This window comes from Carcharhinus amblyrhynchos, chromosome 13, assembly GCF_965287045.1.
Source record: "Carcharhinus amblyrhynchos chromosome 13, sCarAmb.v2.hapA, whole genome shotgun sequence".
NCBI classification, from domain to species: Eukaryota; Metazoa; Chordata; class Chondrichthyes; order Carcharhiniformes; family Carcharhinidae; genus Carcharhinus; species Carcharhinus amblyrhynchos.
The window spans coordinates 77,324,916-77,350,642 of record NC_137336.1 but is presented as its reverse complement, the minus strand read 5'-3'; the positions used below and the strand labels follow the sequence as shown (position 1 = coordinate 77,350,642).

Genomic DNA, 25,727 nt, shown 5'->3' with positions numbered 1-25,727 from the left:
TACACTGGTACACCCACGTCCAGAAGAAGAACACTATTTTGTCCTTTGAATCTGAGATGCCCAGGAATAGATGCAACAAATAGGAGCAGAAGGCAGCTATTTGGCTCATTAAGTCTTCACTGCCATTCTGGCCTGAGGGCAGGATGATTGGGAGCACGAGAAAGGGACTGAGCAAGTGTGTGTGATGCGTGTGCTTGTGTCTAAGGAGTGAGGTGATATTTGAATATCCCAGCATCACTCCTCCCATTAAAAATGACAAAAGGTGAGACTTATATTTTTTAAATAAGGTAAGTTTTTACATTACCCCTAAAGGGGGTACATCTTCTCGGGCTCAATATGAAGGAAACTTGGGAGTGTGGCTTAGCCAGGGGTTGTGACAGGGCCATGTAGTTAGCGAACAAGTGCGTGAATGTGTGGCTCTTCCTGATTGCTAATATATGCATTGATATAACTAGATTGTCCATGCGTGCGAAGACACACAGACAGATACCCACACCCAGGCACAAGAGGAGTTAAAAGTCTCATACAGAGTGTCAGTTTGAGTACAGAATGTTCTTACAAGCCTTTCTCCAATGTAATTGTTTTACTGGCGTCTGCTGAGGGCTCTGAGCATGTACAATCCATGATGGGTTTTTCAGTCTGCAAGTGAGTGTTCTGCGAGCAAGATCTGTTTTACTAGTGCTCCTGTTTTTATAGTTATTACTATTCTGCTAACTTCCCGCTATTGTTAACTTCATTTTTTATATCAAGAGGTTTCTTCTTTTAAGCAACATATTTGACAACCTTATTTGTGACCTCAAGTCATCGGAGAGTCCAATACAAAAAGGTCAAAGAATACATGGTTAGGTCTCCTTTCAATTGCCTTGGAGGCATAGATTTTAAAAACCATGGCCTATTTGGGTTAATTGGTTTCTTGAATGTGGCCCTTACTACAATAACTACTTAGTTAGCTGTTAAGTTTCTCACAGAGTTGGCTTCTGGAACCAAGTAAAAAGACCATTCCAAAGGATAAAGTGAGAGAGCAGCCTTTGGCCCACTTTCTGGGCTGAGAACTTTCTTGACATACTGCACCATTTGCAATCTCTCTCAAGTGGTGGAAGCCTTGCCTTGAAATATTTCACCCATTTAATATTTCCAAGCAGTTTTATGTGGGTCTCTTTGTGGGAGCCATTTTCCATTATCCAGCGCTTTGCATTTTTAATGTCTCTTCCTTGATAGTTACGAGTTTGGAGAGGTGTCTGGATGATAAGAAATGTCGCTCTTCATAGCCCCTGAAGTCAGTTTGTTTGTTTCCTATCTTCACCTTGGAATGTGACCTTGTATTTTTAAGCAGTTTGCTCTGTCTCAGTTCAAATTGCAAACTTTCCAGCAGTTGAAAGTACATACTTTCAGAAAGAAAAGAGCCATAGGTTCATATCAGTATCTTAACAAACCTCAAATCCCAATCCCCCATCACCCCTGTTTGCTGACTTTCACTGGCTTCCAGCTGTTTCTATTTTAAATCCCTCAATTGATTCTAAATCTCTCGATGGCTGCTCCTTAATTTTGAATCCCCCGCAACCTCATAAACCTTGGAGATCTGTGCACTACTACAATTCTGACCAACTGTACAACATCTCTTGTTTCAACTGATCCGCCACTGTTGCTGGGTTTTCTGTTGTCTGAGCCGAAAGTGCTGAAATTCTCTCCTTCCTCTCTCTGAAGATGTGCCTCATAAAACTCTTCATTCGAGCTTCTGGTCATCCTTTTCCTGCCCCTCACCCAGCCCTCTGCCCCCTCTCTCCCCCTGCTGGCCCGTCTCCACTCTTGCGATCCCTACTCCGCTTCCAGCCCCTCCCCCCTCTCACAGCCCCGACCCGACTGCCCATCCCCTAGCTCTGGCACAATGATGAGCATTGCTGTCTTGCAGTGTCAGGGATCTGGGTTCAATTCTGGCCTCGAGTCACTGGCTGTGTGAAGTTTGCATGTTTTCCGCGTGTCTGCGTGGGTTTCCTCCAGGTGCTCCAGTATCTTTCCACACTCCAAAGATGTGCTGATTAGGTTAACTGGTCATGGTAAATTGCCCATTAGTGTCAGGAGGACTAGCAGGATAAATACATGGAGTTACAGGGATAAGGCCGGGGTGGGATTGTGGTCTGTGCAGGCTTGATGGGCCAAATGGCCTCCTCCTGCACTGTAGGGATTCTTTGAATCCTCTGCTGGCTCATACCATCAATCTCTATTCTCTCTCTCCCTCCCATGCCAACCACTGGCTTTCTTCAAAGGACTGTGCAACCTTTTTCAGCTTTCTTTTCCTGATGCTTCCTGTGAAATTGCACTACCTCACACAATCACCAAACCTGAAATTATATTTGCAAACAACACACCCATCCTTAACGTTTCTGAATGTAGAGGGTGAAGCAAAACGCAGGTGAAAGTGAAATCAAGAACAGGTGAATCTACGTACCTCCAAGTGGGAAAGAAAGGGATTTCCGATTCGTCCAAACACCATGGGCCCTTCCCACATGCTGGGGTTCAGTCGTGGAGGTGCCTGTGTGAGAGATGCAGGATCAGCGAATGAGGTTTAAACCAGACGGGGAGGGTGGGGGATCCACAGAGTGACAAAACAGCAGGTGCCCTGCAGTATCAGCATTCTCCCCTGAAGCAGGGCCAGTGGACAGTCTGGTCAGAGCCAGTGATGCAGGACACTTGGAAGCGGCCAGGTTCGGCTCACCTGCAGCGGAGGGTTGGAAGGCACGGCCCTCATGATGGCGGGGTCCTCCAGGTCGCTGTCGATCACCAGCTTGCTGATGCTCTCCGCCAGGTTGTTCTCCTTCAGCAGGTCGTCCGGGTCCCCACCGTGGTCATCCAGACCCTCGTGCTGTTCCTCCCAGTCCTCTGCCAGACCAAAGGTCAAAAGGGTCAGACGGAGCACTGGCTCCCTTTGCTCGCCACCTCCCCCGTTGTGAGGAGAATCAAATCCAGCATCAGACTTTTAATCTGAGGGTTCAGGGTTCAAGACCCTGTTTGGGTGATGCTTTCAGCTCAATGTTTGCAACTGCTGCTAAAGCTGTTGATGATCACTTTTGGGGAAGTGATGATGTGTGGTATAATCATCAGACTATTAATCCAGAAACTCAGCTAATCTGGGGGAACCGAGTTCAAATTCCACCATGGCAGATTGTGGGATTTGAATTCAAAGAAAAATATCTGGAGCTAAGAATCTATTGATGACCACAAAACCATTGTTGATTGTCGGAAAAACCCAGCTGGTGCGCCAATGTCCTTTAGAGAAAGGAATCTGCTGTCCTTACCTGATCTGGCATACATGTGACTCCAGATCCACAGCAATGTGGTTGACCCTCAACTGCCCTCAGCTAACTAAGAATGGGGAATAAATGCTGGCCAGCCAGCGATGCCCATGTCCCACGAATGTATTAAAAAAAATTGCATCTCCCAACTCCCAGCCAGCCCTCTCCTGAAAGCCACCTGCCCGTATTATCAAGCAGGGGTCCAGGCAGTGCTCGATCAGCCAGTCAGAAATCCCGTCATTACTCCTGGCAATTTTTTTTTATTCACTGGTGGGACATGGGTGTCAGTGGCTGGCCAGCATTTATTCCCCATTCTTAGTTAGCTGAGGGCAGTTGAGAGTCAACCACATTGCCGTGGCTCTGGAGTCACATGTAGGCCAGATCAGGTAAGGACAGCAGATTCCCTTCCCTAGAGTTCCCTTAGTGAACCAGACAGTTTTTTCCAACAATTGACAATGGTTTCATAGCCTTCAGAAGATTATTAAGTATCTTAATTCCAGATATTTATTGTTATTATTGAATTCGAAGTCCACCATCTGCTGAGGTGAGATTTGAACCCAGGTCCCCAGACATTACCTGAGTTTCTGCATGAAACCTACTAATAGTCTGGATTAATAAAACCCCAGGCCATAACCTCCCCAAAATTACCTGGCATGAGTACTGACCAGACCCGAGAGAGCAGCCAGAACTGTTAGGCATGATAACATGCAGGTGCGCCCAACAATTCAGAGAGCAAACAGTACGCTGGCCTTTTCTACAAGAGTATTTGAATATTTTTTAATTCATTCAAGGGTTTTGGGTCTTGAACCACTGCAGTCCATGGAGCGTAGGGAGAGGAGTCACAGTGAGACTGCACCTGGAGTAGCATGTGCAGATTAGGTCTCCTTACCCAAGGAATGATATAATTGTTTATGGAAGAAGTCAAATGGAGTTTCACCAATCTACTTCATGGTCTGAGGGATTGTCCTACTAGCAAAGGTTAAATAAACTGGCCCTTTATTCCCTGAGGAAAATGAGAGTTGACCTCGAGTAATAGAGGTTTACAGCATGGAAATAGGCCCTTTGGCCCAACTGTCCATTCTGCCCTTTTTTTAAAAACCATTAAGCTGGTCACAATTGCCTGCATTTGGCCCATACTCCTTGATATTCATCTTACCAATGCAACTGTCTAAATGCTTTTTAAAAGACAAAATTGTACTTGCCTCTACTACTACCTCTGGCAGCTTTTCCAGACACTCACAACCCTGTGTGTGAAAAAACTGCCACTTTGAACCCTTTTGGGTCTCTGCTCTCTCACCTTAAACCTATGCCCTCTAGTTTTAGTCTCCCCTACCTTTGGGAATTGTTGACTATCTAGCTGATATATGTCCCTCATTATTTTATAGATCTGTAAGTTTACCCCTAAGCCTCCTCCGCTCCAGGGGACAAAGTCCCAGTCTACCCAGCCTCTTCTTATAATTCAAACCATCAAGTCCTGGTAGCATCCTAGTAACTCTTTTCTGCACTCTTTCTAGCTTAAAAATATCCTTTCTATAATACGGTGACCAGAACTGTACACAGTATTCCAAGTGTGGCCTTACTAATGTCTGTGCAACTTCAACAAGATATTCCAACCCCTGTATTCAGTGTTCTGACCAATGAAATCAAGCATGCCGAATGTCTTCTTCACCACTCCGCCCAAAAGATTAAGGAAATTTGGCATGTCAGCTACGACACTCACCAACGTTTACAGATGCACCATAGAAAGCATTCTTTCTGGTTGTGTCACAGCTTGGTATGGCTCCTGCACTGTCCAAGATCGCAAGGAACTACAAAAAATCGTGAATGTAGCCCAATCCATCACACAAACTTGCCTTCCATCCATTGACTCTGTCTACACTTCCCGCTGTCTCAGCAAAGCAGCCAGTATAATTAAGGACCCCATGCAACCCAGATATTCTCTCTTCTACCGGGAAAAAGATACAAAAGTCTGACTCAAGAACAGCTTCTTTCCCTGCTGCTGTCAGACTTTTAAATGGACCTACGTCGCATTAAGTTGATCTTTCTCTACATCCTAGCTAGGACTGTAACACTACATTCTGCACTCTCGTTTCCTTCTCTATGAATGGTATGTTTTGTCTGTATAGCACGAGAAACAATTCTTTTCACTGTATGTTAATACATGTGACAATAATAAATCAAATCAAAAATTTGCGACTCCACTTTCAAGGAGTTATAAATCTATACCTCATTTAAACACACAGAATTCTCACAGGGTAGATGCAGGAAGGATGTTTCCCTTGCTTGGTGGTGCGGGAAGGAGGTGTTTAAAATCAGGGGACAGTCTCAGAATAAGGGTCAGGTCATTTAGGCCTGGGATGAAGAGACATTTTTCACTGAGAGGGTGGTGAACCTTTGGAGTTCACTGTCCCAGACGGGGGTGAGCATTAATCGTTGGGTATGTTCAAGACTCAGATTTTAAAAATTGCTACATAATAAAAACATCAAAGGATAAGAGGCTAGTGAAGGAAACTGGTGTTGGAAAGTTGAAAGTGAACCACGGTCTCATTGAATAGCAAGGGGGCTAAATGGTCGACTCTTATTTCTGAAGGTCTTAGACTTAAGGAGCAAGAGGGGTAGAACCTCTACTAATAGCACTGAATGGGCACCCAAACACACTATAAAGGCATTTACTTACCCACTGCACCAGTGCCAAATGTGTCCTCATTGAACTGGTCAATATCATGGTCTTCTTCTCGGAGGGCTTCTTCATCTTCCTCGATTGGGCTGTCATCGAGGGACTGAGGAAGGGGAATACAGGAACATAATTACTGGTAAGATAATATTTGGGAATCATTTTGCAGAGTTTCTTTTTCCGCTTCACACTGGAAGTCACCGTGCACAGTTCCAGTCTCCGTATCACACTGGGAGTCACTGTGCACAGTTCCAGTCTCCGTATCACACTGGGAGTCACTGTGCACAGTTCCAGTCTCCATATCACACTGGGAGTCACTGTGCACAGTTCTGGTCTCCGTATAACACTGGGAGTCACTGCACACAGTTGAGGCTCCAAAGTTGTACACAGTACTCCCACTGTGATTTGACGATCAGAACTGCACTTGGTGACTCCCAGTGTGATACTGAAAACAAATGTATTTGATAGGAAACTGGATAAAGACGAGGGAGAAATGCTGATGGAGTGAGGTGAACAGGAGTGGAGCGAATAGCCTATTTCTGTGCTGTGGACAGTTTGGAATTTGCATAATCATGATTATATGGGCGACGCAGGGTTAGTCTCTACACAATCAGTTATCCATTTTAATTCAACTGGCGTTGTACCTGCAAAGGGTATGGAAACAGGAAGAGGTTATTCAACCTCCAAAGCAGGAACAGATGAGGCCATTCAGCCCCTTGAGTCTGTTACACAACAACAGGGAGGAAGCTATTTAGCCTCTCAAGGCTGTTACATAGAAACAGGAAGAGGCCAGTAAAAGAATCAAAGAATATGGAGATGTGAAGTCACCTCGATATCAGAAGGATTATCTCATCAGATCAGTCACAATCTCATTGAATGCCAGAGCAGACTTGATGGGCCACATGGTCTAATTCTCGTCTTACATCTTATGGCCATTCAGCCCCTTAAATCTGTTACATGGAAATAGAAAACCCATTTGTCACCTCAAGGCTGTTAAACAGCAACAGATGAGGCCATTCCGTTCCTTGAGCCTGTCACTCAGGAACAAGAGGAGGCCATGAAGCCCCTTGAGCCTGTCACACAGAACAGGAGGAGGCCATTCAACCCCTTGAGTTGACTCTGCCAGTCGCTGCTTGGGAGCCTCACTCCATCCACCTGCTTTTGCTCCATATTCTTCAATATATTTGATAAGGAAAAATGTATCCATCTCAGATTTCAATTTTTAATTCTGCGAAAAATCTATTTTATTTTGAGGGAGTGGTGTTCGGAGGCAGTGTGGGGATGCACATGTATTTTCCATGTTTGAACATGCATACAAATTAGGAGTAGGCCACTCAGCCCCTCCAGCCTGCTCTGCCATTCAAGATGATCACGTCCAATCTGATTGTGATCTCAACCCCACAGTTTTGCCAACCCCTCAATAATCTTTCACCCCCCTTGTTAATCAAGAATCTATCATACTCTGCCTTAAAAATATTCAAAGACTCTGCTTCCTCTGCCTCTTGAGGAGCAGAGTTCGAAACACTCACCACCCCTGAGCAAAATGGTTTCCTTACCTTCGTTTTAAATGAGCAGTTTTATTTTAAAACAGTAACTCAAAGATCTAGATTCCCCCACAAGCGGAAACATCCTCTCCAAATCCAAATATCCTTATCCTTATTCCAAAATACCAGACCACTGTAAGACTTAGTAGGACTGACTCCGCATCACTAAAGACATGAATAAGACCAGAGAAGGTCAAGCTGCGCCTATCCTCGGTCAGACCTGACAAGGCTGACTCCACATGACCTATGCCTGTATGAGTGAGACAAGATAAGGTCAGAGATGAAGTCATCAGCCTTCTTCTGTTCTACCAAAAGGACAAGATAAAGGTATGAATGATGAGACAAAGAGTTTTAGGAGGTCAGTAAGTTGTACCATTACTTATGACATTGTTTATGATGCTACTATTGATTAAATTTCTGAATAAGCTCTGGTCACGCAAACTGATAATGATTACGTACAAATACTGAACCGATTCTTTATGTAAGCACGGACTTGAGAAGGAATTAGCAAGTCATAACATCTGCTCCCCACAAACGCAAGTCACTGCCAATACAGCATGCAGTCTTTTGGAAATAAAGACAATTTATTTTGTCGGAACAAACTTTGAGTCTTTCTACCACAGTCAAGAAGCAGGAAAATTTCCACTTCAACAAAGCTATTCCAGTACAATTACAACACTGGCATCGGCCTGAAAACGTGGAAAGTTTTCCAGATATGTCCTGCACACAAAAAGCAGGACAAATCCGACCCGGCCAATTACTGCCCCATCAGTCTTCTCTCAATCCTGTAAAATGATGGAAGAGGTCATCAGCGTCATCAAGCTTACTCAGTTATAAGCTGTTTGGTCATGCTTAGTTTGGGTTCTGCTAGGATCACTGAGTTCCTGACCTCATTACAGCCTTGGTTCAAACATGGACAAAGAACTGCTGAACTCCCGAGATGAAAATGACTGTCCTTGACATCAAGGCAGCATTTGACAGAGTATGGAATCAAGGAGCCCTCGCAGAACAGGAGTCAATCGAAATGAGGAGGAAACTGTCCACTAGTTGGGAGTCGTATCTGGCACAGAGGAAGATGGTTGCGGTGGTTGGAGCCCAATCATCTCAGCTCCAACGTATCGCTGCAGGAGTTCCTCAGCGTAGTGTTCTAGACCCAACCATCTTCAGCTGCTTCATCAATGGCCTTTCTTCCATAAGGTTGGAAGTGAGGTTACTCGTTGATGACTGCACAATGTTGTGTCATTGGCAATTCCTCAGATGCCGAAGTAGTCCATGTCAAAATGCAACAAGGCCTGAACAATCCCCAGACTTGGGCTGACAAGTGGCAAGTAACATTGCTGCCGCACAAGGACCATCTCCAGCAAGAGAGGATCCAACTATCGCTCCTTGACAATGCAGTGGTGTCATCATCACTGAATCTTCCACTATCAATATCTTGGTGGGTTACCATCGACCAGGACCTGAACTGGACAAGCCATATAAATACTATGACGGTCAGAGATTGGGAATTCTCCAACAAGCAAGTCATCTCCTGACTCCCTCAAAGCCTGTCCACTATCAACAAAGCACAAGTCAGGAACGTGATGGAGCACTCTCCACTTGCCTGTTGAGTGGAGCTCTAACAATGCTGAAGAAGCTCCACATAATCCAGGACAAAGGAGCCTATTTGATTTCTGTTCTTTGCATGAAAATTCAATCCTCCCACCATCAACATACAGTGGCAGAATTATGTAATATCCACAAATCCACTGCAGGAACTCAGCAAAGCTCCTCATACAGCACCTTCCAAATCCCAAGACAACTACCAACTAGGAGGGCAAGGACAGCAGATAGCTGGGAACACTACCACTTGGAGTTTGCCCCCCAACTCACTCATGACTCTTCATTTTCGCTAGGTGAAAATTCTGCAAGTACTTAACAACAATGAGGGTTCATTCACAGCCTATATATTGCAGCAGTTAAAGAGGGTAGCTCATCACTAACTTCTCAAGGGGCAATTAAGGATGGGCAATAAATGCTGGCCTCACCAGAGCTGCCAACATCCCATAAAAAAATTACCAACATGGTCTTCCTCTACCTCCCTGTCTCTGCTGACCACGCTGCATTAACACATTACAACCCATCCCCCCCTCCAACCCCAGGCTTCAACTAGTCCCCCCCAACCTCCCTCTCAACCACCTGCTGCACTCCCTCAGCAGCATCATTCACCCATCTCACTCCAGGTCAGCCCTGTCTCTCTCCTTTATCAACTCTTCACCTGCATTCTTCCTCTCCCTCTTCCGCTCTCGGCTAGCTGCATCAAACATGCAGCTTGTGCTTCATAGAATCCTACAGTGTAGAAGGAGTCCGTTTGGCCCAACAAGTCTGCACAGAACACAACTGCACCCAGGCCCTATCCCCATAAACCCATGCATTTATCCTAGTCACCTCCCTGACACTAAGGGGCAATTTACCTTGGCCAATCCACCCAACCCGCACATCACGGGACTGCAGAAGGAAACCATGCAGTCACTGGGAAAGAGTGCAAACTGCAAGCCAGGAAGGGAATCCGGGTCCCTGGCGCTGAGAGGTAGCAGTGCTAACCACTGGGCCACTGAACCACCCATTCGTTATATCTCCTTTTTGACAAATGGCAGCCTTGTAGGCCAGCACGCCACAGAAAATCACTTCAAAAAGCTCCAGGAATTAATTCTTACATTTTTTTCTTTTTCAGATCTTTAAGGATTTCAATTTTGGTGTCAGCAAATTTGAGGAACGTGTGATATTTCAACTAACATTCCCAGGATGGGCCAGATACACAGCCAAGTTCCCTGAGTCTAACATTCCCAGGAAATGGTCAGATACACAGTAAAGACTCCTCAATCTAACATTCCCAGGATAGGTTTTTGGAGTCAGACACAGAGGGGGCATATCACTTTTCTTCATGCTTTGCCTCTTTTCTTTCAACCCACATCCAATTCTTGTTGCCCCCTGTAATGCCTTTCCTGTATATTGAGCTACCGGACGGAATTACTTTTTTGTTTGTGGGTGTTTTATATTGTGGTGCAGGATGATATGGTATGGCTTTATGTGGCATGTATCAAGCTGTTGTGGGGGCACCAGTTGGCCAACCAAGGGGGTGTAGGAACATCTTTGTTTATCAGGATGGTTTATGGGTTTGGCATGAGGCCAGACCTTTGTTGTCATTACAAAAAATACTTCTTTGAAAAATTATTTACTAACGTGTCCCAAGTAGGCTGACGTTAACAGAGGAATGAAGCTTCTGTGGAAGGATACACTGAAGATAAGTTGGGTTCTTCTTTGATATTGGGTTCAGAAAGTATTTAATATATTCAGCTACACTGTAACACTCACTACTATGGGTCTGACTGTGGGTAGTGTGGTGTAGAGATGCCAGCAGTGGACTGGGGTAAGCACAGTAAGAAGTTTCGCAACACCAGGTTAAAGTCCAACAGGTTCATTTGGTAGCAAAAGCCAGCAGCTTTCAGAACACAGCCCCTTCATCAGGTGAGTGGGAGTTTGGTTCATAAGAAATAGGAGCAGGAGTAGGCCACCTAGCCCTTCGAGCCTGCCCCGCCATTCAATAAGATCATGGCTGATCTGTTGTGGCTCAGTTCCACTTTCCCGCCCTCTCCCCATAACCCTTAATCCCCTCTCTTATCAAGAACCCATCAACCCGCTTCTTAAAAATATTTAGCGAGGCAGCCTCCACCACTTCAATGGGCAGAGAATTCCAGAGATTCACCACCCTTTGAGTGAAGAAGTTCCTCCTCAACTCCGTTCTAAACCGCCTCCCCTTTATCTTGAGGCTGTGCCCCCTAGTCCTACTGTCTTTTTTGAGCGGGTAGAGTCTCTCCACCTCTATCCTATCCATCCCATTCATCATCTTATACGTCTCAATGAGATCTCCCCTCATTCTTCTAAACTCTAACGAGTACAAGCCTAGTTTATTCAGCCTCTCCTCATAGCTCAATCCCCTCAACTCCGGTATCAGCCTAGTAAACCTCCTCTGCACTCCCTCCAGGGCCAAAATATCCTTGCGCAGGTGCGGCGCCCAAAACTGCACACAGTACTCCAGCTGCGGCCTCACCAATGCCCTATACAGCTGCAGCAAGACCTCCCTACTTTTATATTCAATCCCCCTCATATATAGATACAAACTCAATTTACAAGATAACGGTTGGAATGCAAGTCTTTACAAGTACTTAAGTCTTAAAGGTACAGACACTGAGCAGAGAGAGGGTTAAGCACAGGTTAGAGATGTATATTGTCTCCAGCCAGGACAGTTAGAGAGATTTTGCAAGCCCAGGCAAGACGTGGGGGTTATAGAGAGTGTGACATGAACCCACGATCCCAGTTGAGGCCATCCTCATGTGCGTGTAACTTGGCTATCAGTGTCTGCTCAGTGATTCTGCAGTTCTGTGTCATGAAGGCCGCCTTGGAGAATGCTTACCCGAAGATTAGTGGCTGATCTTCAGGTAAGCATTCTCCAAGGCGGCCTTCACGACACACGACAACGCAGAATCGCTGAACAAAAACTGATAGCTAAGTTCCGCACACAAAGACGGCCTGAACCAAGATCTTGGGTTCATTTGCTTGATCCTCTCTCCACTTACACTGTCTGTACCTTTAAGACTTGATTACCAGTAAAGACTCGCATTCCAATCATTATCTTGTAAATTGAGTTTGTATCTATGTATGTCCCATTTGTGAACAAAATTCCCACTCACATGATGAAGGGACTGTGCTCTGAAAGCTTGTGCTACCAAACAAACCTGTTGGACTTTAATCTGGTGTTGTGAGCCTTCCTACTGTGGGTACTGTTCCAGGTATTATCCACATATCTGGGTGTGTGTGTATTTTTGGGGAGTGTACAGAAGACCCTGCGACGTGGGTGCTGATCTGCTAGACTTTGCTGTCTTTTGTTGACATATTTCTCTGCAAGTAGTTGAATCAGGATGTTGCCTATGACTTGCCTAGTTTCTAGATAGACAGGCCTTTCCAGTTGTTCAGAGTGCTCTCTGTTGTGGAGTTGCCGAGGTGCCTCAAGTAAATATTGTTGTCTGTCCATGATGACAATGTTGCCACCTTCGTCTGCCGGTTTTATTATTATGTCCCTGTTCTCTGAGTTCCCTTACAGCCTGTCTTTCTCGGGTCAGATACAGAGTAAAGATCCCTCAATCTAACATTCTGGGTGGTTGAATCACTCTTCTTGGATGAGGATGTGTGTGAGATGTTGAACAATATTTCATGCCGACAGCCCCATCCCTCTCCCGGGGTGCGAGCCTCAGGTGAGGCCGAGGCCCCGGAGTCCGGGTTTAGGCCGCAGCCTTTCCAGAGCCCGGAAATCCCCGACAAGTTATTCAAGAGCGGCTTGGGTAGGGGTCTGCTCACCTGGCGCCCCGCTCCTCCAACACCTCCGCCGCCGCCACCTCCTCCTCCTCCCAGGGCGAACATCTCCCGGGACATAGCACTTCGCTCCCGGATCACCTGCGCTAACTCATCTTGGGGCCACCATGGCCGCGCCTGCGCGCACTGCCGGAACAGAGCATGAGCGCTAACATCTCCCCGCCACGCCTCTGTCGGCGGACGGTCACTGCGCCTGCGCCTCGTTCGCCGTTTTCCTTGCGCGTGCGCACTTTCCTTCTTCTCTCCGGTCACTGCCCCCCTGCTCGGGAATGCCTGCCGCCACTGCGCCTGCGCCCGTACTTTTGGTCCGCCCTCTCCCTCAGTTCGGGCGAGTTGGAGGAGACTGCGCATGTGCGTTCCGCCTCTCCATCCTTCATCATTCGCCATGTCAACTCCCCCACCGCGCCTGGACAACTGCCGTCGGGAAGTGCGCATGCGCTGAAAGTCGGGCCGGGCTAGACAGAGTGAACCCCGTGAACTCTCCCTTGCTGGAAGCTATTGGCGCATGTACACGAGAGAGGGCGCCGCGCGGCGGGGGCGGAGCCAGGGGATGGCCTGTTTTAAGGTCAAACCAAATAAACAAACTCGAGTTAAATCAGGACACAGTAAAAGGGGCAGCTCCCCAAGAGAAAGGGGAGAAATCAAAGTACAGAAGAAACTTGAAAACATCAAATTAAAATGTGATTATGTGAGAAACACAGCTCACAGTTAAACAATTTAGTCAAGTCAAGTTCTGAAGGAGCAAGATTTTATTTGACGTTCTTGCAAGACCGGGTGTCTAGCGAAATAGGCACACCTCACATAGATTTACAGCACATTTTATACCTTTTTACAAACATTGTGATAGCTTTGCAATGTGATGTTCTCTCCTAATTGGTGGTCCCTGTCCCATCTATGTGTTGACATTTTCCTATTGGCTCAAGGTGTCTTAAGTTCCTATCACCTCTACTCCTCATCTAACAATGTCTCCTGTTATCACAAGAGTGCATTAGCAAACTCATCCATCTTATCCAATACTGTTACATGTCCAGTTCAGATTGGTAGTAATCAATCCTTTGCCAACTTAATCACTGCTGTCCCGACTATCTCAGTGACCCCTTCCCCCTTTTATGTTTAGTTGTATAAACAACACATCTTGCAGACCATTTGCTTTTTATAACGTGGGCCTCTTACATTCCTGCAGGATGTGGTGTATGCTTCACTGCACATCACATCTCTGATGTTATCTCTACATTACAGGCAGTCTTTTTATTATCCCTAAGTATTGCTGTGTTAGCAGCATCGAACCTTATGTCCTATGTTTGTGACTAAACTCACAGTTGTTTCCATAAAGTGGGTTATCAATGTGCCTGATTATATCCAATCTATTTAACTTTAAGCTATTTCTCTATGCTTTACAGATATATGTGTTAACAACATCTTTACCTATTGCTCACAATTATTAGGGTCAATAATGCACCCCAGCCCCTTTGGTGCCCAACAAGCATGGAAGGCATCAACTGTGCCCATGGGCACCGCATGCTCCCTCTCCAGGGGCACCTGGCCGCGAACGTTGCCGCAATAGAGCGGCAGACTGTCAGGATGGACAACCGGCTCGATCGCCCGCTGCCTGGACCTGTAAATGGCGCTCTTTGCCAGACCCAGGAGCAGTTCATGAGGAGGTTGCCATCCCAACCCTCCCCTCTCCGAACCAGGTCTCCATAGATCAGGAGCGTGGGACTGAAGTGCAAACAAAACATTAAAAAAAGGTTCTTCAGGAAAACAAGAAGGGAGTGCAAACTAAGACACGAAATATAGACATGGTCCACAGACTCCACAAGGCCACAGAACGGCAAGCTTCGGAGCCCATGAACCAATCAATCCTACGGTTGTGCAGAACTGCTGCATACATCACCCCCCACCCCAGGTCCCCATTGCAACTGGGGGAGATAGCCAGGGAGATGGAGCAGGTGTGCTGTTGCTGCCGGGAGCCAGAGGGATGGGAGAGGAGGTGGATGTGGAAGGAATAATCACATGACTCTCCCAAAGCTATCCATGGTAGACAAGGCACAAATGTGATGAAATATTCACCAGTTGATAAGTGCAATCCAGCAACACTTTGTTAGCAAACCATGATAGATGTTTCCTTGTTTTTCATTCTATCAGGTCAGCATCCACGCTCCAGGGTCTTCTACACGCTCCCAAAAATACACACATCAGACACATGGACAATATCCGGGGCATTATCCTTAGGCAGGCCCAGATTATTGGACTGTGGTAGTGAGTCTTACAATTTGGCTGAATATATTGACTATTTCCTGAACCCAACATCAAAGAAGCAGCCCAGTGGCGTAGCTAGAGGGGGAGCAGGGGGAGCAACCGCTCCCCCTGAGCACATTCTTCAAAACTGGTGCCTTTTCATAAGAACATAAGAAATAGGAGCAGGAGTAGGCCATCTGGCCCTTCGAGCCTGCCCCGCCATTCAATAAGATCATGGCTGATCTGTCGTGGCTCAGTTCCACTTTCCCGCCCTCTCCCCATAACCCTTAATCCCCTCTCTTATCAAAAACCCATCAACCCGCTTCTTAAAAATATTTAGCGAGGCAGCCTCCACCACTTCAACGGGCAGAGAATTCCAGAGATTCACCACCCTTTGAGTGAAGAAGTTCCTCCTCAACTCCGTTCTGAACCAATGGGGTGTTCCTCAGGGACCCCTCAGATGTATTCCTGAGATCTGAAGTCCTCGATCCGTGTACTGCAATCACAGGATGTGATACAGATGCAGGGACTTCAGGCAGCGAGGAAGGCATGCCATGCAATCTCCCAAGAGGGCATGCGACCATGAGGATAATTGCAGAGGCCGCGAAGGACATAAATATGCAGCCACTGCGACAAAAGAGGCTGTTGTATTTCCTTCGTACCTTTTTCAGATTGATTCACTTTGTTTTCATTTTACCTTTAAAATGTAAAATAATGAAAAAATACACGTGTTTTTATTATGTTTTGATTTTAAATACAAAATAAAAATGTATAATGAATGCATCATGGCACCTTTTTTACGTGCTCACTTCCCCTAACTTTAGAATCTGGCTATGCCCCTGAAGCACCCAAGCTATCCTCAGTGTACCCTTCCACAGTAACTTAATTACACTGTTAAGGTCAGCTATTTGGGACACATATATAAATAAATAATTTGGCAATCTGGCATTCTATCACACAATTTTAACTTATTAATAAATCAGTGAATCTCCCTCACACACAAATCATAGAATCCCTACAGTGCATGCGTGACTATTCCACATCAAGTATGGACTGACTCTCCAAAAGAAGACCTTCTCCAACCGCACCCATGGTCCCATCATCTTAACTCATTAATAAATAAGGTGAATATCCCTCACATGCATAAATCATAGAATTCCTACAATGCAGAAATTGGACCATTCCACCCATTGTGTCTACACTGACACTCCCAAAGAGCACTTTACTCAGCCAAGCTTAACAAGCCAATCTACCTAACCTGCAAATCTTTGGGAGGAAACCAGAGCTTCTGCAGGAAACCCACACAATCACAGAGAGAATGCACAAACTCCACAGATACGTTTCCAGCTCTTGCATGGCCTTTGCTTAAAAAATAAAACAAACCAATGCTTTGGTCAAAGCATCTCCCCTCCCAAAATTTGTCCCCTCTGTTCTTGACTCTATGGCTTGCTGTTTCCTTCTCCAGAATCCTCGCTGCTTCTTTGTCATTGCCTTGCTACCCTACTCAGAGCTTGGGAAGGGGTGGTGAGAGGGAAGGGAGAGAGTGGGAGAGGGGAAGGTGGTGAGAGATGGTGAGCCAGAGGATTGGATTCAGTGGTGAGTAGGAAGCGACAATGGGGAAAGGGACGCTGAGGAGGAGGTGGGAAATGATGAACATGACGTTACCAGAACAAGCTGGTCCATTGTGAAGAATTAATAAGCTTTTGAAAGATTTGTTTGGTATGTTAGAATCCTTATCATTGTTACATGCTTTATTTTGGGAAAGAATATTTTGTTTAGCAGTTCTCCATCCCGGCCAACTTCCCATCCCTTCCCGTAGCACCTTCCCTTGCAATTGCAGAAGATGCGATACCTGCCCCTTTCCTTTCTCCCTCCTCACCACTCAAGGCCCCAAACACTCCTTTCAGGTTGAGTACCAATTTACTTGCAATCCCTTCAATTCAGTTTATTGTATTCGCTGGTCCCAAAGCAGCCTGGGTGACGGTTTTGCTGAAGACCTTCGCTTAGTTCTTATAGATAAGATGGCACAGTGGTTAGCACTGCTGTCTCACCCTGGATCTGGGTTCAATTTCTTTGGGTCACTGCCTGTGTGGAGTTTGCGTATTCTCCATGTGCCTGTGTGGATTTCCTCCGGGTGGTCTAGTTTCGCCAACAGCTCCCCCACCCCACATAGTATAAAGACAGGCAAGTTAGGTTGATTGGCCATAATAAATTGCCCCTTTGTCTCCTAAAATGTGTAGGTGAGCGAGATAGTTTGGCAGAGGGGTGGGAACCAAAGCAAAGGTGAATTAGCTGAAGGAGAACCAGAGAGTAGAGCCAGTAAGATCAGAGAAACAGAGTGGGATTGCTAATCAAAGAGGGTTTGGTGGACTGAAGTGCATTTGTTTCATAAGAACATAAGAACATAAGAAATAGGAGCAGGAGTAGGCCATCTAGCCCTTCGAGCCTGCCCGCCATTCAATAAGATCATGGCTGATCTGTTGTGGCTCAGTTCCACTTTCCCGCCCTCTCCCCATAACCCTTAATCCCCTCTCTTATCAAGAACCCATCAACCCGCTTCTTAAAAATATTTAGCGAGGCAGCCTCCACCACTTCAACGGGCAGAGAATTCCAGAGATTCACCACCCTTTGAGTGAAGAAGTTCCTCCTCAACTCCGTTCTAAACCGCCTCCCCTTTATCTTGAGGCTGTGCCCCCTAGTCCTACTGTCTTTTTTGAGCGGGAAGAGTCTCTCCACCTCTATCCTATCCATCCCATTCATCATCTTATACGTCTCAATGAGATCTCCCCTCATTCTTCTAAACTCTAACGAGTACAAGCCTAGTTTATTCAGCCTCTCCTCATAGCTCAACCCCCTCAACTCCAGTATCAGTCTAGTAAACCTCCTCTGCACTCCCTCCAAGGCCAAAATATCTTTCAATGTGAGAAGTTTAATAGGTAAGGTAGATGAACTGAGAGCTTGGATTAGTACTAGGAACTATGATGTTGTTGCCATTACAGAGACTTGGTTAAGGGAAGGGCAGGATTGGCAGCTTAACATTCCAGGATACAGATGTTTCAGGTGGGTTAAAGGGGAGTGTAAAAGGGGTGGGAGAGTTGAACGACTGGTTAAGGAGAATATCACAGCTGTACTGTGGGAGAACACCTCAGAGGGCTCATACAGTCTATGGATACAGCTCAGGAATAGGAAGGGTGTAGTCACAATGTTGGGGTTTACTGTAGGCCATCCAACTGCCAGCGGGAGATAGAGGAACAGATATGTAGGCAGATTTTGGCAAAGTGTAAAAGTAACAGGGTTGTTGTGGTGGGAGATTCTAACTTCCCCTATATTGACTGGGGCTCACTTAGTGTTAAAGGCATGGATGGAGCAGGGTTTGTAAGAAGCATCCTGGAGGGCTTCTTGAAACAGTATGTAGATAGTCCAACCAGGGAAGGGGCCTACTGAACCTGGTATTGGGGAATGAGCCCAGCCAGGTGTTCATTGTTTCTGTAGGGGAGCAGTTTGGTAACAGTGACCACAATTCATTAAGCTTTAAGATACTGATGGATAAAGACAAGTGTAGTCCTCAAATTAAGGTGCTAAATTGGGGGAAGGTTAATTGCAACAATATTAGGCAGGAACTGAAGAATGTAGACTGGGGGCAGATGTTTGAGGGCAAATCATTAACATTAAGTTAGACAAGTACCCAGGGCCTAATGGGATATACCCCAGAATACTGAGAGAGGCAAAGGAGGAAATTGCTGGGGCCTTGAGAGAAATCTCCACTGGTTGCAGTGGAGGACCCAGAAGATTGGAGACTAGCCAATGTTGTTCCTTTGTTTAAGAAGGGTAGCAAGAATTATCAAGATAATTACAGGCTAGTGAGCCTCACATCAGTATAGGGAAATTATTGGAGAGGATTCTTAGAGACAGGATTTATTCCCACTTGGAAATAAGTAGACGTATCAGTGAGAGGCAATATAATTTTGTGAAGGGGAGATTGTGTCTCACAAACTTGACTGAGTTTTTTGAGGAAGTGACAAAGATGATTGATGAGGGTAGGGCAGTGGATGTTGTCTGCAGGTCTTTGACATGCCCTTATGTGCAGAAGGTGAAGTGCATGGATTCAGAGGTGAGCTGGCAAGATGGATACAAAACTGGCTCAGTCAAAGAAGACAGAAGGTAGCAATGGAAGGGTGTGTTTCTGAATGGAAGGCTGTGACATGTGGTGTTCTTCAGGGATCAGTGCTGGGAGCTTTGCTGTTTGTAATATATATATAAATAATTTGGAGGAAAATGTAACTGGTTTGATTAGTAAGTTTGCAGCCGACACAAAGATTGGTGAATTGGCAGAAAGCGATGAGGACCATCAGAGGATGTAGCAGGATATAGATCAATTGGGGACTTGGGTGAAGAGATGGCAGATGGAGTTTAATCCAAACAAATGTGAGGGCATGCACTTTGGAAGGTCTAATATAGATAAGAAATATAAAGTAAATAGCGGAAGCCTTGAGAGTATTGATAGGCAAAGGAATCTGGGTGTAAATGTACACAGGTCACTGAAAGAGGCAATGCAGGTGGAGAAGGTAGTCAAGAAGGCGTACAGCATGCTTGCCTTCATCAGCTGAGGTATTGAGTTTAAAAACTGGCAAGTCATGTTGCAGCTTTATAGAACCTTAGTTAGGCCGCACTTGGAATATATGTTCAATTCTGGTTGCCACACTATCAGAAGGATGTGAAGACTATGGAGAGGGTACAGAAAAGATTTATCAGGATGTTGCCTGGTATGGAGGGCATTAGCCTTGAGGAACGGTTGGAGAAACTTGGTTTGTTCTCACTGGAGCGATGGAGGTTGAGGGATGACCTGATAGAAGTCTACAAGGCTATGAGGGGCATGGGCAGAGTTAGATGTTTTTTCCCAGGGTGGAAGAATCAGTTACAATGGGGCACAGGTTTAATGTGCAAGGGGCAAGGTTTAAAGAAGATGTATGAGGCAGATTTTTTACACAGGGGTTGGTGGGTGCCTGGAACTTGTTGCCAGTTGAAGTAGTGGAAGAGGATACAGTAGTGAGTTTTAAAGGGCGTCTTGACAAATACTTGAATAGGATGGGAATAGAGGGATATGGCCCCCTGAAGGGTACAGGGTTTTAGTTAAGTGGGCAGTATGATCACTGCAGACTTGGAGGGCCGAAGGGCCTGTTCCTGTGGGGTAATTTTGTTTGTTCTTTGTTTTTTTTTGCCCTTTGTTCTTTGTTCTTGTCCTTTATTAGTGGGGTAAATATGTGGGTAACAGAGATTGGGATTGGGTATGATGCTCTTTCGGAGAGTCAGTGCAGACTCAATGAGTCAAATGGCCTCCTTCTGCACTGTAAGGATATTATTATGACTCCAAACCTCCTGTTACTTGTCATTTTAACTCAGCGCCTTGCTCTCATCCCCACATGTCCATCCTTGGCCTGCTGCAATGCCCCAGTGAATGGGGCAGCATCTCACCCTCTGGGCTGGGCACTTTGAGATGTAACTTCAAGTTCAACAACTTTAGAAGAGCAGGAGATTTAAGTGAGAATTGAGGGAAACCTTTATCATTCGTAGGGTGGTGGGAACATGTAACTCACTGCCTCAAAGGGTGATAGTTGCGGGAACCCTCACAGCATTTATAAAGCTTTCAGATGAGCGATTGGAATGGAATCGCATACGAGGCAATGGACCAAGTGAAATGGGATTAGAATAGAGTGGTACCTGATGGCCGACAATGTGCTCTTTTATACACTATAACTTTAGACTCTGACCTTTCTCTTCCATGTTAAACCCTTTTATTAATAACTTTATTGTTTCAGCTAACCCTAGGCTTGTACTCGTTAGAGTTTAGAAGAATGAGGGGAGATCTCATTGAGACGTATAAGATGATGAATGGGATGGATAGGATAGAGGTGGAGAGACTCTTCCCGCTCAAAAAAGACAGTAGGACTAGGGGGCACAGCCTCAAGATAAAGGGGAGGCGGTTTAGAACGGAGTTGAGGAGGAACTTCTTCACTCAAAGGGTGGTGAATCTCTGGAATTCTCTGCCCGTTGAAGTGGTGGAGGCTGCCTCGCTAAATATTTTTAAGAAGCGGGTTGATGGGTTCTTGATAAGAGAGGGGATTAAGGGTTATGGGGAGAGGGCGGGAAAGTGGAACTGAGCCACAACAGATCAGCCATGATCTTATTGAATGGCGGGGCAGGCTCGAAGGGCTAGATGGCCTACTCCTGCTCCTATTTCTTATGTTCTTATGTAACCCCCTCCTCCGCCCCCTCTCGTTCTTAAGGTTGCTACATCTTGCTACAAAATCTCCCAGCTACAGTTTAGTGTCTTACATATTTCGCCCTTTAATTGTGATAGAGTTAGATGGGCCTTAAATGTTAAATACGTTTTCTCTCTTGACGGATGCTGCTAGACCTTTCATTTTCTGGCGCTATGTTCCCTTTGAGGGGCATTGCTTTCGAGTGCCGTCTGAAATATCAGCCGTGCTGAATTTAATTTACCCAATAAAAATGAAGTTGGTTCCACTGGGGCTCGAACCCAGGACCTTCTGCGTGTAAAGCAGACGTGATAACCACTACACTATGGAACCCGCTGCTCTTAATGCTGTGGGTCATGATGTAGAGATACCGGCGTTGGACTGGGGTAAACACAGTAGGAAGTCTCACAACGCCAGGTTACAGTTCAGGTTAAACTGGTTGGGCTTTAACCTGGTGTCGTGAGACATCTTACAGCTATGTGGGTCAGTGAATGGAGTGTGTACTGCATCTGGAACAACAGATTTCTACTACATATGTTCAGAAGGATTCTCTCAGCAAGCCAGTTCCTGCCCTGTGCTACAAGTGTCTGCATTTCCTTTACATTAGCAGATGGCTTCATGTATTCTATTTTTAGTTCAGTCAGAGAAGCTGCAAAAAAAAGTTTGATGGAAGATGATGAGATGTGAGAAGTTCAGGACTGGGGAAAAGCAATTGCGAGGCAAGTCAATCCGGGCTGGGAGGCAGTGAGTGAGCTGTCTGTGTGTGGCAGCTGCAGAAAAGAAATACAGAATCTGAATACTGTAATGTTCTCTGTGATCCAGTAAAGGTCGCTGTGTTTACTAACGTGATGTGAGCCCGGATAGCTCAGTCGGTAGAGCATCAGACTTTTAATCTGAGGGTCCAGGGTTCAAGTCCCTGTTCGGGCGTTGCTTTTAAATCCCAATAATCGATTATTATCATCCTTGCAATCAATTACGAATTAATTCACTCTCCTCCCCGAGAGAAATTTTAAAGAATTGCTCGTTCTGTTTGAGGCTGAAAGTATTTTCCAATGTTGATATTGTAAAGTATGTTGAATTTTACTTTCGAAATTGTCAGTCATTATTTTCATCCACCCCGAGAATTAATAACATGAGATGTTGATCTTTTCCGTTGTCCAAATAAATGTCAGTGATCTTATTTTTATTCCTACCGTGGAATAAAAAGATGGTTTATTTGGTAACGTTTTCTGAATTTATTTTGGAGCTTTGCAAGCATTCTCATGTTTTGCACCATTACTTTATAATGGCTTTGCTTTAAATGATGTTCTCTCAATTTGTTTTCATTGTCAGTAGCACTCATGGTGGACGATTTCTACTAGATGCACTGCAGCAACTCACTGAGGTTTCTTTGCACCTTGCAAACTCTACCACCTTGATCATGGAAAGACAGACAAGGGCAGGTGCATGGGAACAGCATCACCTGCAGTTGCCCTCTCCAACCAAGAGAGCATCCTGACCTGAAACTAAATTGCTGTTTCTTCACTACGGTTCGGTCAAAGTCCAGGAACTACCTTCCTAACAGCTCTAGGGATGTACCTGCACCACATGGACTGCGGTGGCTCAAGAAGGCAGCTCAACATCACCTTCTCAAGACTATGAGGGGTGAGCAACAGATGTCTGCATAACCAAGTAAGTTTGCAGATGACACCAAGATTTGTGGCATCATGGACAGTGAAGAAGGTTATCTAGGACTGCAATGGAATTTTGAACAATTGGGCCAGTGGGCTGATGAATGGCAGATACAGTTTAATTTAGATAAATGTGAGCATTTTGGTAGATTGAACCAGGGCAGGACTTACTCAGTTAATGGTAAGGCATTGGATAAAGTTATAACAAGAGATCTAAGGATACAGGTTCATAGCTCCTTGAAAATGGAATCACAGTTGGACAGGGTGGTGAAGACACATTCAGCATGCTTAGTTTCAGTGATCAGAACATTGAATACAGGAGTTAGGACATTTTATTGAAGTTGTACAAGACATTGGTGAGGCCAGATTTAGAATACTATGCACAGTTCTGGTCACCCTATTATAGAAAGGATATTATTAAACTAGAAAGAGTGCAGAAAAGAATGGTTAGGATGTGACCGGGACTTGATAGTTGTGTTATAAGGAGATGCTGGATAGACTGGGATTTTTTGCCCTGGAGCGCAAGAGGCTTAGGGGTGATGTTACAGAGGTTTATAAAATAATGAGGGGCATAGATCAGCATGGGTTTGATTCAACATCTTTTCCCAAAGGTAGAAGAGTCTAAAACTAGAGGCATGGTGAGAGGGGAGAGACACAAAAGGGCCCAGAGGGGCAATTTTGTCACACAGAGGGTGCTGAGTGTCTGGAATGAGGTAGTAATAGAGGTGGGTACAATTTTCTCTTTTAAAAAGCATTTAGATAGTTCGGTGGGTGAGATGGATGTGAAGGGATATGGGCCAAATGCTGGCAATTGGGAAGTGGGCAGCATGGATAAGTTGGGCTGAAGGGCTTATTTCCATGCTGCAAACTTCTATGACTCTATAATCAGTGATGCCCAAATCATGTGCAATTATTTCAAAAGCTCCTCTTGCTTGATAAGCTTATAGCTCATGAATTGATCATCTCCAGAGAATACAGGCCCAAATTCTTCAATCTTATTATGAAAGACGATCCCGCCACTCCAGAGATTTACCTGGCAAGCATCCATTGCGCTTGATCTATGGGAAATCACTCTTCCCTAGCTAGGTATCCAAACCTGCACACAAAAGGACTTGCAAAGGGTCTCTGCAATTGCAGCAAGATGCCTTTAATCCTGCTCTCAAATCCCCTTACATGCCAGTAGCCTTCCTAATTGCTCACTGCATCTGCATGCTGGCTTTTAGTGTCTCATGCATAAGAGCTCCCAGGTCTCTCTGAACATCAACATTTCACAATATCTCATCATTAAAATAATACTTTGACTTTTTTTTCTACAAATGTGTATGACTTCACACTTATTTACATTGCACCGCATCTGCTACCTTCTTAACCATTCACTTCACCTGTCAAATCTCCTTGAAGCTTCCTTGCACCCTCCTCACAACTCTCATTCCCTCCCTTGTTTTGTGTCAACAATAAATTTGTAAATATTACATTTGGTTCCCATCTCCAGATAATTTTATATGTATTATGTGAAGTGTATGTGAGCAAATGTGGCCCCGGCACTGATCCTTATGATACAATACTAAGAAGACCTATTTTTTCCTGCTCCCTGCTTTCTGTTTGTTAAGTAATTTTCAATCCACAGTCTTATGATCACCTTGAAACTGTTACGTGCCTATTCATTACAATTCTATTTAAATTGAATTTGGAAGTGGTGCCAGAGTAAAATGAACACAGAATAGATAGATTTACCCAATCTACAAGTGACTCCAGTTCCATGGCAATGTGGTGACTTTTAAATGCCCTCTGACATGGCCTAGCAAGCCTATCAATTTTGGTCAGAAAAATACAAATGGTTTCCATTTTGGTCAGAAAAATACAAAGGCAAATTATAATCTAACTGAAGAGAAATGAGCCCAGATAGCTCAGTTGGTAGAGCATCAGACTTTTAATCTGAGGGTCCAGGGTTCAAGTCCCTGTTTGGGTGATGCTTTTGGAGTGGCACAGTGGTTAGTACTGCTTCTTCACAGCTCCAGGGTTTGATTCCTGGCTCAGGTCACTGCCTGTGTGGAGTTTGCACATTCTCCTCGTGTCTGCATGGGTTTCCTCCGGATACTCTGGTTTCCACTCACAGTGCAAAGCTGTGTGGGTTAGGTTGATTGGCCATGCTAAGAAATTGCCCCTTAGTGTTTCCAGGGATGTGTCAGTTAGAGGGATTAGTGGGTATGATATGTAGGGATATGGGAGTAGGGCCTGGGTGGGATTGTGTTCGGTGTAGACTTGAAGGGCTTCTTTCTGCACTATAGGGTTCTATGATTCTGATTCAAGAGCAATTAGGGATGGGCAATAAATGAGATGAAATAAGAAATTTATAAATGGGTATGGATAGGTTAAGTAAATGGGGCATAATTTTGCAGATAGAATTTAAAGTATGAGGTTTTCTATTTTGGTCGGAAAAATACAAAGGCAAATTATTATCTAAATGGAGAGAAACTTCAGAGTGCTTCAATGCAGAGGGATCTGGGTGTCCTTATGCATGAATCGCAGAAAAGTAGTATGTAGGTATAACGGGTAATAAGGAAGGCAAATAGAATCTTGGCATTTATAGCTACAGTAATAGAATATGAAAAGAGTGATGTGTTGCTGCTACTGTACAAAACATT

At 45.1% G+C, this 25,727-nt stretch overlaps 1 protein-coding gene and 3 non-coding genes across 4 annotated transcripts in view; 2 read left to right on the top strand and 2 right to left on the bottom strand.

Annotated features, from left to right (window-relative positions):
* Positions 1-13,060, bottom strand: part of LOC145352000 (protein PAT1 homolog 1-like) — a 63,737-nt gene extending 50,677 nt beyond the window's left edge. Inside the window, 5 exon segments of the mRNA XM_080201858.1 lie at positions 2,447-2,530; positions 2,714-2,877; positions 5,968-6,070; positions 12,903-13,030; positions 13,033-13,060. Of these exon segments, the coding sequence (XP_080057984.1) occupies positions 2,447-2,530; positions 2,714-2,877; positions 5,968-6,070; positions 12,903-13,030; positions 13,033-13,060 (507 nt within the window).
* Positions 13,061-21,672: 8,612 nt separating this feature from the next.
* Positions 21,673-21,745, bottom strand: trnav-uac (transfer RNA valine (anticodon UAC)). Its single transcript has one exon. It is a non-coding gene; the product is annotated as a tRNA-Val (tRNA).
* Positions 21,746-22,266: 521 nt separating this feature from the next.
* On the top strand, positions 22,267-22,339 carry trnak-uuu (transfer RNA lysine (anticodon UUU)). The gene has a single exon. It is a non-coding gene; the product is annotated as a tRNA-Lys (tRNA).
* A 2,639-nt stretch (positions 22,340-24,978) lies between these two features.
* On the top strand, positions 24,979-25,051 carry trnak-uuu (transfer RNA lysine (anticodon UUU)). The gene has a single exon. It is a non-coding gene; the product is annotated as a tRNA-Lys (tRNA).
* The last annotated feature ends 676 nt before the right edge of the window (positions 25,052-25,727 follow it).